The sequence below is a fragment of the Tympanuchus pallidicinctus genome, unplaced genomic scaffold (assembly GCF_026119805.1).
Source record: "Tympanuchus pallidicinctus isolate F22 unplaced genomic scaffold, pur_lepc_1.0 scaffold19, whole genome shotgun sequence".
Taxonomy (NCBI): domain Eukaryota; kingdom Metazoa; phylum Chordata; class Aves; order Galliformes; family Phasianidae; genus Tympanuchus; species Tympanuchus pallidicinctus.
Window position 1 is genome coordinate 4,125,242 of NW_026294710.1, and position 14,258 is coordinate 4,139,499.

At 40.3% G+C, this 14,258-nt stretch overlaps 1 protein-coding gene across 6 annotated transcripts in view; it reads left to right on the forward strand.

Annotated features, from left to right (window-relative positions):
• ATXN7L1 (ataxin 7 like 1) overlaps positions 1-14,258 on the forward strand; it is a 108,771-nt gene that overhangs the window by 72,124 nt on the left and 22,389 nt on the right. For 5 of the 6 annotated variants that reach the window (XM_052680860.1, XM_052680858.1, XM_052680859.1 and 2 more), the window contains 2 exons: positions 4,854-5,076; positions 11,646-11,929. In XM_052680860.1, the coding sequence (XP_052536820.1) occupies positions 4,854-5,076; positions 11,646-11,929 (507 nt within the window). Of the gene's footprint in view, positions 1-107; positions 306-4,853; positions 5,077-11,645; positions 11,930-14,258 lie in introns of those variants that run through there. The other variant, XM_052680863.1, reaches the window with a different exon arrangement.

The window sequence follows — 14,258 nt, forward strand, 5'->3', positions numbered from 1 at the left end:
GTTAGGTTGTTGGTTTTTGTTTTGTGTTTTTTTGTGTTTTTTTTTTTAGACCGCGGTTGCAAAATGAAAGTGCTTACAAGGTGTTTATGAACTCTTGTTACGAAGCAGCTGCCAGTTGCTGCAGGATGACACATTTCTGCAAGCAGGCGGCTCGCTGGGCGTGCTGTGCGCTGGCTCTCACTTCTCAGGCATGTGCCGTTTTCTTCCTGGTTTGGTTTGATTAGAATTAACGCCGAGTGCATTTTTAAACTTTGAACTGGGAGAAGTACCAGGTGGAAGGTTTCCCTTTACTGTTTGCTGAAATTGTAAGTATGCATTGCTCAACTCCGCACGGTGTAACAAAACACCTCGGGATATACTGTAAATAGAAAACCTGTAATTGGTACATAGGTGTTGGATGGCGTTACCATAAGTAACGGGCTCATAACAACGCCGGGCTCTGTTGTGAAACAGAGTCACTTGTGGATGAGATACTGAATTGCATTAACGTCTGCTTAAGTGTTGTATGCAGGGAACCATAAGCGATATTCATATCATATACAGGAGGTCTGTTTAGTTTATGCTGTTTTAAATAAAGAAGCTATAAACATGAGTGTTGTGGTGATCCTAAGTTTGAAAGGAATGGTGTCACACCGTTTCTGTTTATTAACAGCAAATAACATTCTTACATGTCTGCGTTTCAGCAGTTGTGTCTTGCTTGTGTTTTCCAAACGTGGGCCCGAGCCGCGGTCCCTCACGTCGCTCACGGAGTTCCTCGTGGCCCAGCTTTGCTCCGGGCCTGCTGCGTGTGGGAAGCAGGGCTGTGTTCAGTGAGAGCTGTATTTCACAATGACTGCTGCTGACAGAGATCTGGCACGTCTCTTCCAACAAAGTTAGAGGGATTTTTTGTTCAAATTACCCGCAAACTGTACTGAAAGACCAAAGGCACATCTTCCTGCGCCCCAGCTGTCCCGTGACTCCTTCCTGTGCAGCTTTCTAAGTCTTGCCAGCGGAGGGGATGCTAACTGTGAGCAAAAGCTGTTCCCTCGATTGGGTGAATTTTAAGTAGAGCAGGCGGGGTAAGAAGGGATGCAGATGGAATGTACTGCATGTGGTGGTGGTGTGTAGTTCAGGCGAGAGAGGTCTGTGGTTTCAGTATCATGTAAAGGTCTTTTCTGGGTGCAAAATGACTGCAGTCTGCCTATCAACACGTGGTTGGCATGAAGTACTGGCAGTGTGTTTAGTGCTGAGGTGTTACAGGGCTTGCTATGAGCTAAGCGGGCATTTGATCTGATGTGAGAGCCAAAATGAAAACTAGAGAAGATTCTTTCAACTTCAGAATGTGCTTTTACCCCTTTTCCCACACACTGTGGATCTGGAGATTGTGTTGCTTTTCTATTGCTTTGCTTTTTTGCGTTTGATTAGAAGGAGATGCAGCGTTTCCTGCAAAACAGCTGCTAGTATTCCCCTGTGGCCAGTTACAGAGGATACGTGGAGTTAAAGATTCAGAGCCAGACGTAGAGGACTTGGGCAGCTGCAGCCGAGGTTGGGAACAGGTAGGGGGCTGCATCGTGTGGGACACAGGAGGGAAGAGGAGAAAGGGAACACGAGAGAGAGAAGCCCTGGAGGCTGGGGGACTGTTAAGTCTCTGACAACATAAGGACTTCACATCTAGCAACAACAATTCTGATTTGGCTGAGAAAGTTGGATGGTATCCATGTTTCCGTAGGACATGGAGAATCTCCTGGAAAAGTTTAAGATCGTATGCAATGCTACCAATGCTTGAAATGCGCGTTAGAACAGTATGTAGTGTTGAGCTTCTTGACTCTGAAAGAGAAAGAAACAAAAACACTGATCTGAAATAGATTCTTCAGGAAGCGCAGTTAATTCAGTGCGAGCATGCTAAACTTCTCTCCGAGGTTCGTGTCATTAATACATTAACTGTTTGACAGCAGCAGTCACATGTTGCTCGTCAGTTGCCACAGGGGCTGCACTGAGACAGCTGAGAGGTTGCAGGAGGATTAGCGTGGGGCAGAGGACTGGAACTTTGATCATGCCCTCTCTGTTCTTGGAGTTGACGGCAACAGCAATTTGGGGAAGAAAAACAGAAAACGCGTTGTTATTTTTGTGGAGCGAGCATCTATTCGGATGTATTCAGAAAGTTCTCTCATGTTTTAAATGAGTGCACATTCATAACATTGCATGCTTCTGACACAGTGGGAACAGCAGTAAAGTTTAGGCTGTTACTTTGTGAATGGTAACTGGATTTCCACTTGTCTCACACTTCTCTTTTTGTGGGGCAGAAACTTTCAATCTGCTTTGGGTTCATGTCTAGCCAGTGACTGTGCTGTTTGCTCATACAAGCGGGGACAGCTATGGCCACAGCTGTGTGTGCATGAGCTCAGCTGCCCCACTGCGTGCCATTTGTCTGTGCATCAACTGCAGAGGGGTGTCCAGGTTCTTATGTAGCTGGGCAGTTACATGCCGGATGTGCCGGTACAGGAATATCTTGTTTTGTAATGGCCATCTGATCTGTAAATGTCTTATGTTCGCATTTATTAAATAAGGTGGATGACAGCAGACCAATAACATAACAAGTAAAATGTTAATAGGCAAATTAGCAGAATTTTGTAAGGAAATTTTGTGTGACCAGGAAGTTTATTTTGATAGGGAAACGCAGCCACCCTGCACACACAGAAAGAAAAAGAGAAATAAGTGGCAAACACGATAGCTTGTGCAGAGGAATACAGCAATAGTTAGTTACAATTTATGCCCACCCTCCCCACCTGCCCCACAGTGTGGCTTGGTCGGTGTGATTTCCCACCTTTGATGTCTGGCCTCCTGCTCCAGGTCCTGCCCTGCTGCTCTTTGTGCCCGCCCAGGAGCAGTTCTCCTTGCAGCTCTGCGAAGGTGCTGCTGCCATCAGCTCCTGCTCCTGCTGCAGTGACATTACCTCACGTGAGCAAACACGTTGATTTTCCCTGCTGCAGCAGGGCCTGATGCCATCCAGGACCGTGCAGCACTGACTGTTCACGTTCTTCCTTCTGTACAACTTTGTAGTGGTCGCGATTTCCATTCTACACTTAGGAGGTTTCAAGAGAAGCTGAGTAACATTGGTAGTGTTCAGATAAGTGTCAGAAGTATGCAGGACTTTCTGTAGCTATTTATTGGGCAGTTTGGAGATGAAAGGAAATGCCAAGTGCAGCAGTCAGTTCTGATTGCAAAACTGACCTCCGATCTGACACATAGAGATAAAATAAATAATCTTGTGATCTTTCCTTCCCTATCTTCTGGGTAAACATTTATTTTAAAGAGGGGGGTATGTGTTATTGTAATACCATGTTACTGCTGTGCTCCTCCTATCATTTTGTATGTTATGTGGAAAAAAGAAAAGCCACCAAAGTCAATGCGTTGTTTTGCTCTCAGGAATTAATGAATTGAAAAAGTTGTCTTGGTTTAGCTTGATCAAAAATCCAGTGTAAGGTGAATCTTAAAAAATACCCTTCTATGGCATGTGATACTTAGATGACTTTAAAATATAGTCTTAGATGGCCTGTGTCTTGAACGTCTGTGTTTCCAGAAGATTAATTTTAATAATGCAGTAGTGCACTTCACTTCCAAATATATTCTTGGGGACAGCATCAAACATATGGTTTACCAGAGGAGAGTCGATCTGGAGAACACCAGGACCAAAGGCAAAGATCTGAGTGGTTTATCCTGAATTTGCATGATTTGTATGTGAGAAGCATGTTTGTTCCAAGTTTCACTTTAAACGTGGCTTGGTTTTATTGGTTAAGGAGCAGTTGCTTTTTCATCAGCCCTCAAGTAATTAATGGTAAAATCACACATTTTTATTAAGCTAGTTTCAGTTGATTAAATAGTTGCTGGGAAGGTTAGTAATTGTTAAAACAATAGCTATTACTTAACTAAACAAACATTCAATGAATTAAACTCCACATTTCAGAGGCAAATGCATAGCTTCCGTGGGCATTACACAAATGAGTCGTAAAATGAGTGTATATTAATTGCATCCAGCAAAAGACTTCTGGAGGTAGAGTCTGTGTGCTGAGGCCTATGGCAGGGTGAGAACCAGCCTTTGGGGGTGAAAGGAGCTGCTTTTTGTGTTAAAAATGAGTAAGAATGTTTGGGTCTTCAATTATGGGAGAACCTTGATTGAATTTCTGCAATTGTAGTTGAAGCTTGGGTACAGTGGTATGGAAGTGCCTAGTCTTTAATGGAAAACACCTTTATTTAGTCACTAGAGATGTAAAAAGAACAGTTGAAAATATTCTTCATATGTATTTTAAGCATTTCTCTTCATTCTTTAGGTATTCACCTATTACAAATCAGTCATGGATGAATCCCTATTCTCCCAGCATGTTTTTACCCACAGAGATGCCAGACAAATTGCCGTGTTTTGATTCTCTGTGGGAAAATTTTTCGTAGTTCTCCTTAAAATGTCAAATCAGGGAGCATGCAGTTTGTGATGTGGATATAGCACCTGTCCTTGGAGCAGCAGGCTGCCATTGCCGCCTTATGCCGCTCCTGGCTGACGGGGTGATGCTGGGCAGGCCCAGAGATCAGCACCCAGCCAGCTGCTTTCAGTGCAGGAAGCTTTAGAGCTGGACAGTTTGCTCTGTGTTGGCGAAGTTCTTGGTCTGTTACCATCCTGTTTGGAATCAGAACTGTTAAGGTTGGAAAGACCACTAGGATCATGTGGTCCAACTGTCAACCCATGCCTGCTCTAGACCACGCCACTCCCTGTGACGTCCACCCTTTTCAACTATAACAGAGGAAAAATTTCCTCTTCCCTGACCTTTAGTTTTTCTTTTAGCCTATGAAATGCTCTAAAGTTCATTATTTTTCCATTACAGAACGAAGACACGGTTCAATGTGCAAACCTTCCCCTTCTCCAGCTTCTCCAGCTTGCAATTCCAGGACATCCCTAGTGCAGATGAAACCGAAATCCTGTATCAGCGGCCATAACCCTGTCAGCAGCAACTCAAAGCCATTCAAAACGCCCAAAGACAATCTACTTACCTCCAGTAGCAAACAGCACACAGTCTTTCCTTCAAAAGTTTCGAGGGATAAACCATGGTAAGTACCAGAAGAACAGTTACCTGAGCTGTTGGTGTTCAGAAATAAGTACCTATGCGTAGTTCATGATCACAAAAAACCAAAAATCTGTTGTCTCTTCTAAAGCTTACCATTTAAGCCCCTATATTTCCTAGGGGAGGTATATAAGATGTTTTTTAAATATTGTTTTGTTTTTTATGTATATATTTATATCTGTATACATGTGTGTATATATGTGTACACATACATAAGGGTGACATAGGTATGTATGCGTATATTTGAAAAGGAAAAATGAGCTGATTTACTCTTCTCATGGTCCCTCAAATTTTGGCTTGTCTGAGATGCATGTAGCAAAGGGATCAGGCCAGTTTGTTATCTTCAAGGTCCACCTATCTTTACAATGTCAGCCCTTAAAACTGATGCTTTTAATCAGCCACGTACTTTTTGTAGAGTTCTTAATATTGACTTAGCTTGTGTTCATGAAAACTTGCTGCTTCTAGTCATTTATCTTCAACAGCAGCTGCTGTTGGAGCTCCTTCTGTATTCTGATAGCATGTGCTGCTTTATAAGACAAAGAAAATTCCAGCTGCAAAAATCAGTATTTTGTGGAAGTTTTGCGTCATGTACTGCAATGATAGATACCCACTTACAGGCTTGGAGACAGCCTGCCTCGTCCTCCTGTGACGGTGATGGTTGCAGCAGAGTTGCAAAAATGTAAAGGAGAGCAGAACTGGGTCATTGTTTTATTCCTTAATAAACGAGTAATTCTTTACTTCCCTACAGAAAAGATGCTTTGTGATTCAGTCACTAAATTGGTGACTTAGGAGATTTGGGTTTGGTTCCCGTTTCTGCATAGGCTGCTGTAACAGCTTCATCTCCTCAGCTTCGGTTCTGTGTCTGTGAACTTGAGATAATCAGACTTCCTTTTTCTTTTCATCAGGTTTTATCTAATTGAGTAAATATCCTTGCTTTTTATATGCAGTGTCTAGCATCCAAGGATCATGATTTTAGACTGCCTGAAAGCAGTAAATAATTTCATGCAAACCATTCACCAATGAGACCAAGTATAAACTCATATTAAGTTAAAATAATAGCTCGTGTTTTTCTGCTGTAAATATACACCCTTCAGTATAATTTCAAAGACAGCACAGTCTGCCTAGCCACTGAATTTACCTTGCACTGGAATAAATCTCATTTTCTTTTAAATCTGAACCCACCATTCCTGTACATATGATGCACATTGCAGACAGCTATTTCATTTAATCTGAAAATAGAGATTATGGATGTTTTGGTTACTCGCACAGATGAGGGCTGAGCTATTTTAGTTAACATGTAAGGGCTTCACTTACTATTAAAAAATATTCTTGCTTGAATAATGACCTTTCATTGTGAATGTCGAAGAGAGGATATTTATACAAGAGCATATTTTTTAAACTAATTAAAAGAAATTCAGGAAGCTCTTCAGAGCATTAATGCTGTCGACTGTGAATCTGTTTTCCAGCTCCAGACAACAACTTCCATATCTATTTCAGCATCTAAGTGAAGCTGCAAGCAAGTATCTTCTGTTTTGGCAACAGATGGCATTCTATCAGTCAGTAAAAGCCAAAACGGAACAAAATAACTACGTGTTTTCACCAGGCATTTTCCCATTATTAGGAAAATCCCAAACATTTATGGATGATTAAGAATGTAGATTGAGTTGTTTAAAACTGTTGTAATGGTTTATTAATTATTTGGCAATTAATTTGTCTTTAGATCTAGTCATAAATTACAGAATTCTTGCAGCTCTGTGAGGAGGTAATGCTGTGGTTCTGTTTACCGGTGGGGAAAATGAAGTATATACTGCTTAAAGATACTGTAATCTTAATGTAACAAATCACTAGCAGTCTGAATTGGAGGTGGATGAAATTGTCCTTCAAAATGTAGTGCCTGGCTTTTGACATGGCTTTTTAGAGAATGAAATTAGTCTGATAAGTGTCACAGTTCATAGCGAGCTGACATTGCTTGCTTGTATTGCTTGTAAAAATTGCTTTCCAGAACTAGAGTAACCTTTGTTGCACTTACCTGATTCTTTAGCATTTTACTCAGCATGCCTTATATTTTAGGTGCCAGGATTAGTAGTGATATAGCAGCTATAATTATTATGATTAGCAGCAATGGCCTCTGCGACACCATGGCCCAGTACATCTGTTGTCACACCTGCCTGCATGTAGACCCAGCTCTTCTGGTGTTTAATTCACTATTGATTTGCTTGACTCATCATCATAAACCTTGCCCTGGCAGCTTGTTCTCTTCTTTGCATCCTTCTTGTCCTGAGATGTACTGCAGTGCTTCAGATGGCTCCTCAGCTAATGCTTTAAAAAGCGTGATCAGAATGTTCAGCTAAACGAGATCTGGAATTGCTTTTGTTTTGTCTCTGCTGTCTTAATCCTTCCCTAGCTGGAGTATGGAAGAATATTGTGAATACATTACCTGGAAATACCTCTCAGCTGTTTCTTCCTGTGTCTCTCTAGCATTGTTACTGTTAATCCAGCTGTGCTCAGAGGCTAGAGCAGTGCTGGAACATGACTGCAGTGTGCACAAGGCAGGCGTAAACCAGTGTTTCTGCAGCTTGCATTTGAGGTTGTAAGAGATACAGCAAGACAGTAGAAAATAGGAAAAGGTAAAGAATAAGACAATTGTTAGTAATGATATTGAATAAGAGTTCATCATTAATAAGAACAGCCCAGGTACCATTTGTAAAAGGCATTCTGGTGCCGCTTGTCTCTGCAGCCTGTTCCTTTCTCCCTGGGCTGCTGCCCAGGGGCCCATGGGCTCTGGCTGCTCTGGCTGGAGCTGGCTCCAACCTGCATGCCTGAAGGGCACAGCTTTGCTTTCTGCACTCCCTGCAGGATCTGGGTGCCCTGATGCTACAGGGCATCCACTTCTTCACACCATGGTCCCGAAGCACTGTAGAACTGGAATGAAGGCCTAGATGATCCTGAAGATCTTTTCTAACCTCAGTAATTCTGTCATTGTAAACCAAAGTAAGTCTCCTTGACCTCCCTCCAGAAGGTCTAGCTGCTGCATGCCAGAAATTCAGAAAATGAAGAAAATGAGATGGAAATTTCATGGTTTTCATCAAGCTCAGTCTTTTTGTAATAGGATCATAGAGGTATACCTGTGGGTAATCATTTACAATTTGTAGCCTCATTTATGAGGATCTTTTAAATCATCTCTTAGTCTTTCTTTCTGTTTAGGAAATACCATTATTCATACAAAAGCTGAGAAAGTGAAGCTTGTCAAGATTTAAGGATATTCCTAATGCAGCAAAATTCAGAAGAGTTAATTTGGGCCACAGATTTGTTACATCTTAGAAGCACTTCCAGATTGCAGGCTAGAACAATGTTTTACAGTTTTTAATGCTTATGAATTTTCTTAAGAATTTTTAAAAATGAGTTGAAGAGGTGATGAGATTTTAGAATGATTATAGTAATAAATGACTCCTCCATTCCAGCGAAATTATGCTAGAACAAGGAAAAAATATGTAATAGAGCCTGAAGAAGTGAAAACGTAGGTAACAGGGAGACGCAGGTACTGTGGCATACTGTAGCTCTTTTTCTTGCTTAGGAATGACATGACAAGCAATGGCTTTGAACTGAAAGAAATTATCATAGATTACTGAGGAAGGAAATACGTCGTTGTTTGAGGGGTTTGTCATAGGCTCTGCTGAAGAGGCTTTTATTTAATCCCGAAGGAAATCAGTTATCTAAAAAAGAGCTTTTGAAGCCTGCCATGATGAAGTGCTTTCTGTAGGCCTCAGATAGATCTGTAGCCTTTTTCTGGTTCCTTTCTAATTCATGGATGTCAGTTTTGACTACTGGTCAGCCAAACTGGTAATCACATTCCAGTATCAGTGTAACAAAGGGTACGTGAAAAGCAAATCTGCTTCTTAATCTTACTTGCTATATCCATTTCTTTCAATATAAGCACAAAATCCAATAAAAGCTCATATTGTTATTCACCATGACCACTAAATAGTTTTGTCCAGTGTTTGCCCTGTTTTTTTGTGTGCAACTTTACAGTTGATGGCATATATTTCTTTGATTGTATGCATGTTACCAAACAATCAGTGCTACTTTCTATAACTGCCTTTTGTCTCTTCATTACTCGCATTTCCCTTAATCCTGATGCCATTGGCAAATGTTACCAACAGTAATCTGGTGTTCATTTCTAAAAGCCATTGAGGTTTTCAGATTGGGTGATGGTGGCTGAACATCCCACAAGCAGACACAAGCAGACCGAAGTCCCCAAAAGTTAATTTTCAGTTGTTTAACATTTGCTTTTCAAGTGTTTTTATTTGTATTTTCTGAGAATTGGAACAATTTCCCGGTGATCTTTGTCAGCTTCACTGGTAACCTCATCAAAAAGTGCAAGCAGAATCCTTTTGCTAAGATTTGCTTTTCAGTAGAACCACATGAACATTTATCAGTTTATTTTTATTACTTCTTCCATGATTATTTCCGAGATATTCTCGCGTAGGTTTTCAGCGCAAACGCAACAGCAGCGCTCTGCTATCTTCTCCAGGTTGCCAAATATTCCAGTGTTGCGTTAGAAATAAATGTGCAGACACCAGAAGATCTCTCCTCTGCAGTTTGGGAACTCATGGCCACATTGTCCAGGTTTTTTTTTTCAGATATTTTCAGCCAGCGCTGTACAGTTATTGTATCAAAAGACACCTTTATCCAAGTGAAGTGCATTATCATAATTCCTTCTTAGAACAGGAGAAACAGAGAACATTTTTGTGATTTTTCACATTGCTGATAACTTTTAGTACTGCTACTGTTGTTAGAATTTCTCTTGCAAAAGGGAAAGAAACACAACTGAATACAGATTAATATAGATCTTTTTCGCACATCTTTGGCAGTCTTCCATACCTTCATTTCTCTCATTTTTATGGATTGCCATGTGCCCTTCCTCTCTTTTTGTTGTATTTTCCTTTTCTGACTGTTCCTTGCAGCCGTTATCTTTACTAACTCTGAACAAACTCCGTATGCAAAAAATATTTTTTAAATATGGTAACAAATTAAGTTTTTGAAATATCCTCACTTTTCAGTCAAAGAAACCTGATTTGGAAAAGGAACTCTCTTGAGCCATGAAGTGTAAATCTGAGCATTTGTGATTTATTTACCTTTTTAGTCACTGGTAGACTCAATCACAGTTGCTGTGTCCTAAGCAGCTTCCAGTTTCCAGTTCAGTTATTGATTCAACTTTACTTGTGCTGACGTGAAATGGAGTTCTTTAATGTTGTGTTGCCCGTTTACTTTAAGAAAGAGAGAGTAATTATCATTTGTATCTTCCAAAATCTAAAATAATTTACTGCAGGCTGTATGGAGTCATACAGAATGTCTGTCTTAAAATATCAAAATATTGTTTTTTCTTCCATATGTTGCAGTGAAATGCAGAAGGAATTGCGTTTGTTCTCAAGGTTGACTTGCTGGTTTGTAACAAAAGTAAAGCAAAGCATTGCTCCCTTAGGCTTGGCTCGCTTTTACTGATCAGCCCACGTGTGTTGTAGGACCTGCTCTAAGTTCTGTGCACTGCAAAACATACAAAACTTCCTTTGCATTACTTGAATAATGGATCTGCTTGATCTTTTCACTGTGTTATCAGCATTTGAATTAAGATAAGTATTATAAGCTGGTTGCAAAGATATGTTTAGCCCCAGTTTATGTATACTTTCTATATAGTAAAACTACTAGATCTAGAGAAGAAAAGACAAATTCTCCTATTTTGAACAAATGTATTTGTCATCTGTTTAAAAGCAAAGCAAAGTCCTTCTGCAGTGCTCATTTTATCAGTAAGTTCAGTTGTCTTCATGCTGACCAGCACCTTACATCTTTCTGTGGTCAGCTCTGTGTTCTGACCAGCTTGCTTCTGCACTTAAGATACGAGTATAGAAGTTTTCTGTAATTCCAGCTGCAAATTTGCTACCATACTGAGAACTTAACTTCTGTTAGTGTCACAAGTGTGCTGCTGCAGTAGTTAAGTGAGGCAAAGGTATTCATAAGTTCACAGATTTTATTAAAAATACATTTTGGTAATGTTCACTTCATTGAGGATTACGTTACTTTTTAAGGGATTGCTATGAAGATTTCCATGCTCAAAACCTCTTTTCTCCTTGTTTCTGTGTGCCATTCTGAGCAAAAGAATTGCTTTTATTTTAAACTGTTAACATTGTTAGCACATTACTTCATTATCGTGGTGAACGTATCCTCGACCTGCTAGTGTTAATGGCATAAGAGTATATCCTTAAAGGAATGTGTGTTATTGGCACTTTGTTTATGAGTAGTGGGGAAATGTCTTTAAAAAAAAAAAAAAGAACAACAAACAACTTTGCATAATTATTTCCATTGCCAGGTTTTACAAATGGCTGCTCTGTAAAGGTTTAAGTGAACAAAAGTAGTGAGTAATGATATTAAGTATTCCGTTTTGGTCTGAAAGTGCTGTTTCACTTGCATCAAATTCTTTTTATCTATGGAAAGGAGCTAATGAAGTGTGCTGTGAAGAATGAAGAAATGCAACATGAACATTTTTCTTTGTTTTTTCAGTGTTCCTGTTCCAGTAGTCAGTCTAGAGAAAATTCCTAATCTAGTGAAGGCAGATGGTGCCAATGTTAAAATGAATTCTGCAACCACTACCACCATCACCTCCTCCTCAGCCTCGTCATCCACCATACCTGCTCCAACCTTGGTTAAATCTGGTTTGACAACCAAGTCAGTGCCGCCGTCACCAGAAAAGATTCTGAACGGCAAAGGAATTATAGCTCCATCAATAGACAAGAAACACCAAAATGGCACTAAAAGCAGTAACAAGCCTTACAAAAGACTTTCAGGTGAGTAATGTCATAGTTTACCTTTTGATATAGTCCACTTTTCTTTACTAATATTCCTATAGCTCAGAAATAATATGCTACTAAAATGCTGTGGCCTGTTTTTGTTCTGATCTTTCTGCTGGAAGATGCCAGTTTACACGTGAGAAAAGGAAAGCTTTCAAACTTGTAGCATGTGAAAGCTGTTTTCAAAATACTCATTCCATTTAGTTTGAATGTAGAGTGCTTCATGCATTTCTCAGTTGGCCAGCTGGTCAAGTAAAGTCACATGTAAAATTTTAAGGAAGTAAAATCATTAAAGCAGAAAGATAGAAGGCTTCTTCAGTCTGTTGTGTAATATCAGTTTATTTACAACAAAAAACAATATTACAGGCTGAGTGACTTCAGTACAGTCATGACCAAGTTGTGCAGCTTGAACTTTAGGACATGGAGTTATCCACCAAGTCATAATGTTCTTTAACAAATACTAGAAAATTCTAGGAAGATACTGGAGATACTAACTCCTTTGGGGGAGTTAGGAAAGTCATAATTTGCCTCCTCTCCTTCCTCTGCAGTTTACATATGAGAGGAGCAAGAAGGTGGGAGTGTGGGGGCCTCTGTTTTTTTTCAGGAGGGACAGGTGGTGGGGCTGAGGGTCTGGCATTAGTGTGGAAATTGCTCGGGTGGCCTTGAGCAGTGCAGCATTGAGGACACTGGGCCCTGTGCAAATTGTCACCACATGCAGAACAGCCCCATGTGGGAGGGCTGAGGGGCGATCAGAAAGGTTGCCATACTTTGGAGGAAGGTGTTTTTCCATGGAGCTCCCCAGTGGTGACCTGTGGCCATTCTTGGGCCTCAGAAGCTGAAAACATGTTTTTGTTTTGAATCAAAAGAGGAAAAAAAAGTGTTTTGATGCTTCTATGATTTTGGGTTTTGTTGTTTTGTTGTAGTTGTTGTTGTTTTTTAAGCAAAAGTATCTGACCCAAGTTTACTGCTTTAAGAGCTGCACAGAGTCTATTCATCTGCTGGCAATACTTTGTGATTTGGGCAGGAGCTGCCTGTGTGTACTGAAAGGCTAATTTGGCTAATGGCAGCATGAGCCGCATTAGATCGTCCGATGACAGAGTTAGTTCAAATGATTTCTAAATGTGCACTGGTTATGAAGCAAGTATAAGTGTGCAAGATAAATGCTTTAATTTCCAGTTAATAAGTGTGTCCTATTTTTGACTGAATATCACTTCTACTTTTTTTTTTTTTTTTTCCTTCATTTTCTCAAATTTGGCAGTGAGCTCCGTGGTACTGCTACCATGGCTCGGATCCAGAGCAGAGAGAAGTATTTGCTAGGGCTGTGTGTGGTGTGGAAGGATGCCATCGCTTTCAGGGATCCAACACTGATTGCTTTCTTAACTAGTTAAAGGTGGCATATAAGAAAACAGAGCAGTTGTTCATGATAGCATTCCTAAAACTAAAAAATACGAAGAAAAAGGAACTGGTTAGGCTTTTATACCACGTTTCACTTGCGAAGATCCAATTTGTTATTCCAATAAAAACTCCATGTAATGTATTTTGCAGTTAACTTAAAATATTGATTTCTTTTTACCCGTTATTTCCTTTAATATTCCATAAGCTTAATTTAGCTAATCAATTAGGGTTTCTCACGTGGGCAGTTGAAAGCGATATTGATGCTCCTCATGTCTCCATGTGCCACTGCAGCACACTGTAGGATACACTGTACCTTTGTTCTACAAGTGCTTGCTGCAATATGCTCATAAAGGAGAACCATTTCTGTTCTGAAGGGCCCTCCTTCAGCTTGCTTGGAGGTGATTCCTTCAGCCTCCTTGGAGGTAACTGTCATTAGTCTGTCTCTGGGCTTATCACTCTCTGATTTCTGCATGATAGAGAAAGTTTCAGTGCTGGAAATTTCCAGTCAGACTGGGACTCTGCACAGGACCACTTGAGCATTCTGATGGGCCTCAGTTTCTTTTCATAAGATTAAAAAAAAAAAATTAAATTGATACTGTTTATAAACTCCTCTCTCATTAACAGATTTGGAATCCATTAAATCTTGCTTGCGCTGCCTCACATGCAGCAAGGCAATAAATTAGTGATGATGCAAATAACAGAAGTTCTGTGAGCACTGTAAATTAATTGCCTGTAGATTGCGTGTCATTATGATGGATTCCGCTCCATTATTATACCGAACTGTGCAGAGGCTGAGAAAAAGATCTTGGAAGGTCAAGGAGATGATTATTTTTGCTTTACTATAAATTTCATCCATTTTACATTAAAAGAATGAGGAGCTGGCTGGGGATTTAGGTTTTGCTCCGTCCTTCACTGTTCAAGTGTACAGCTG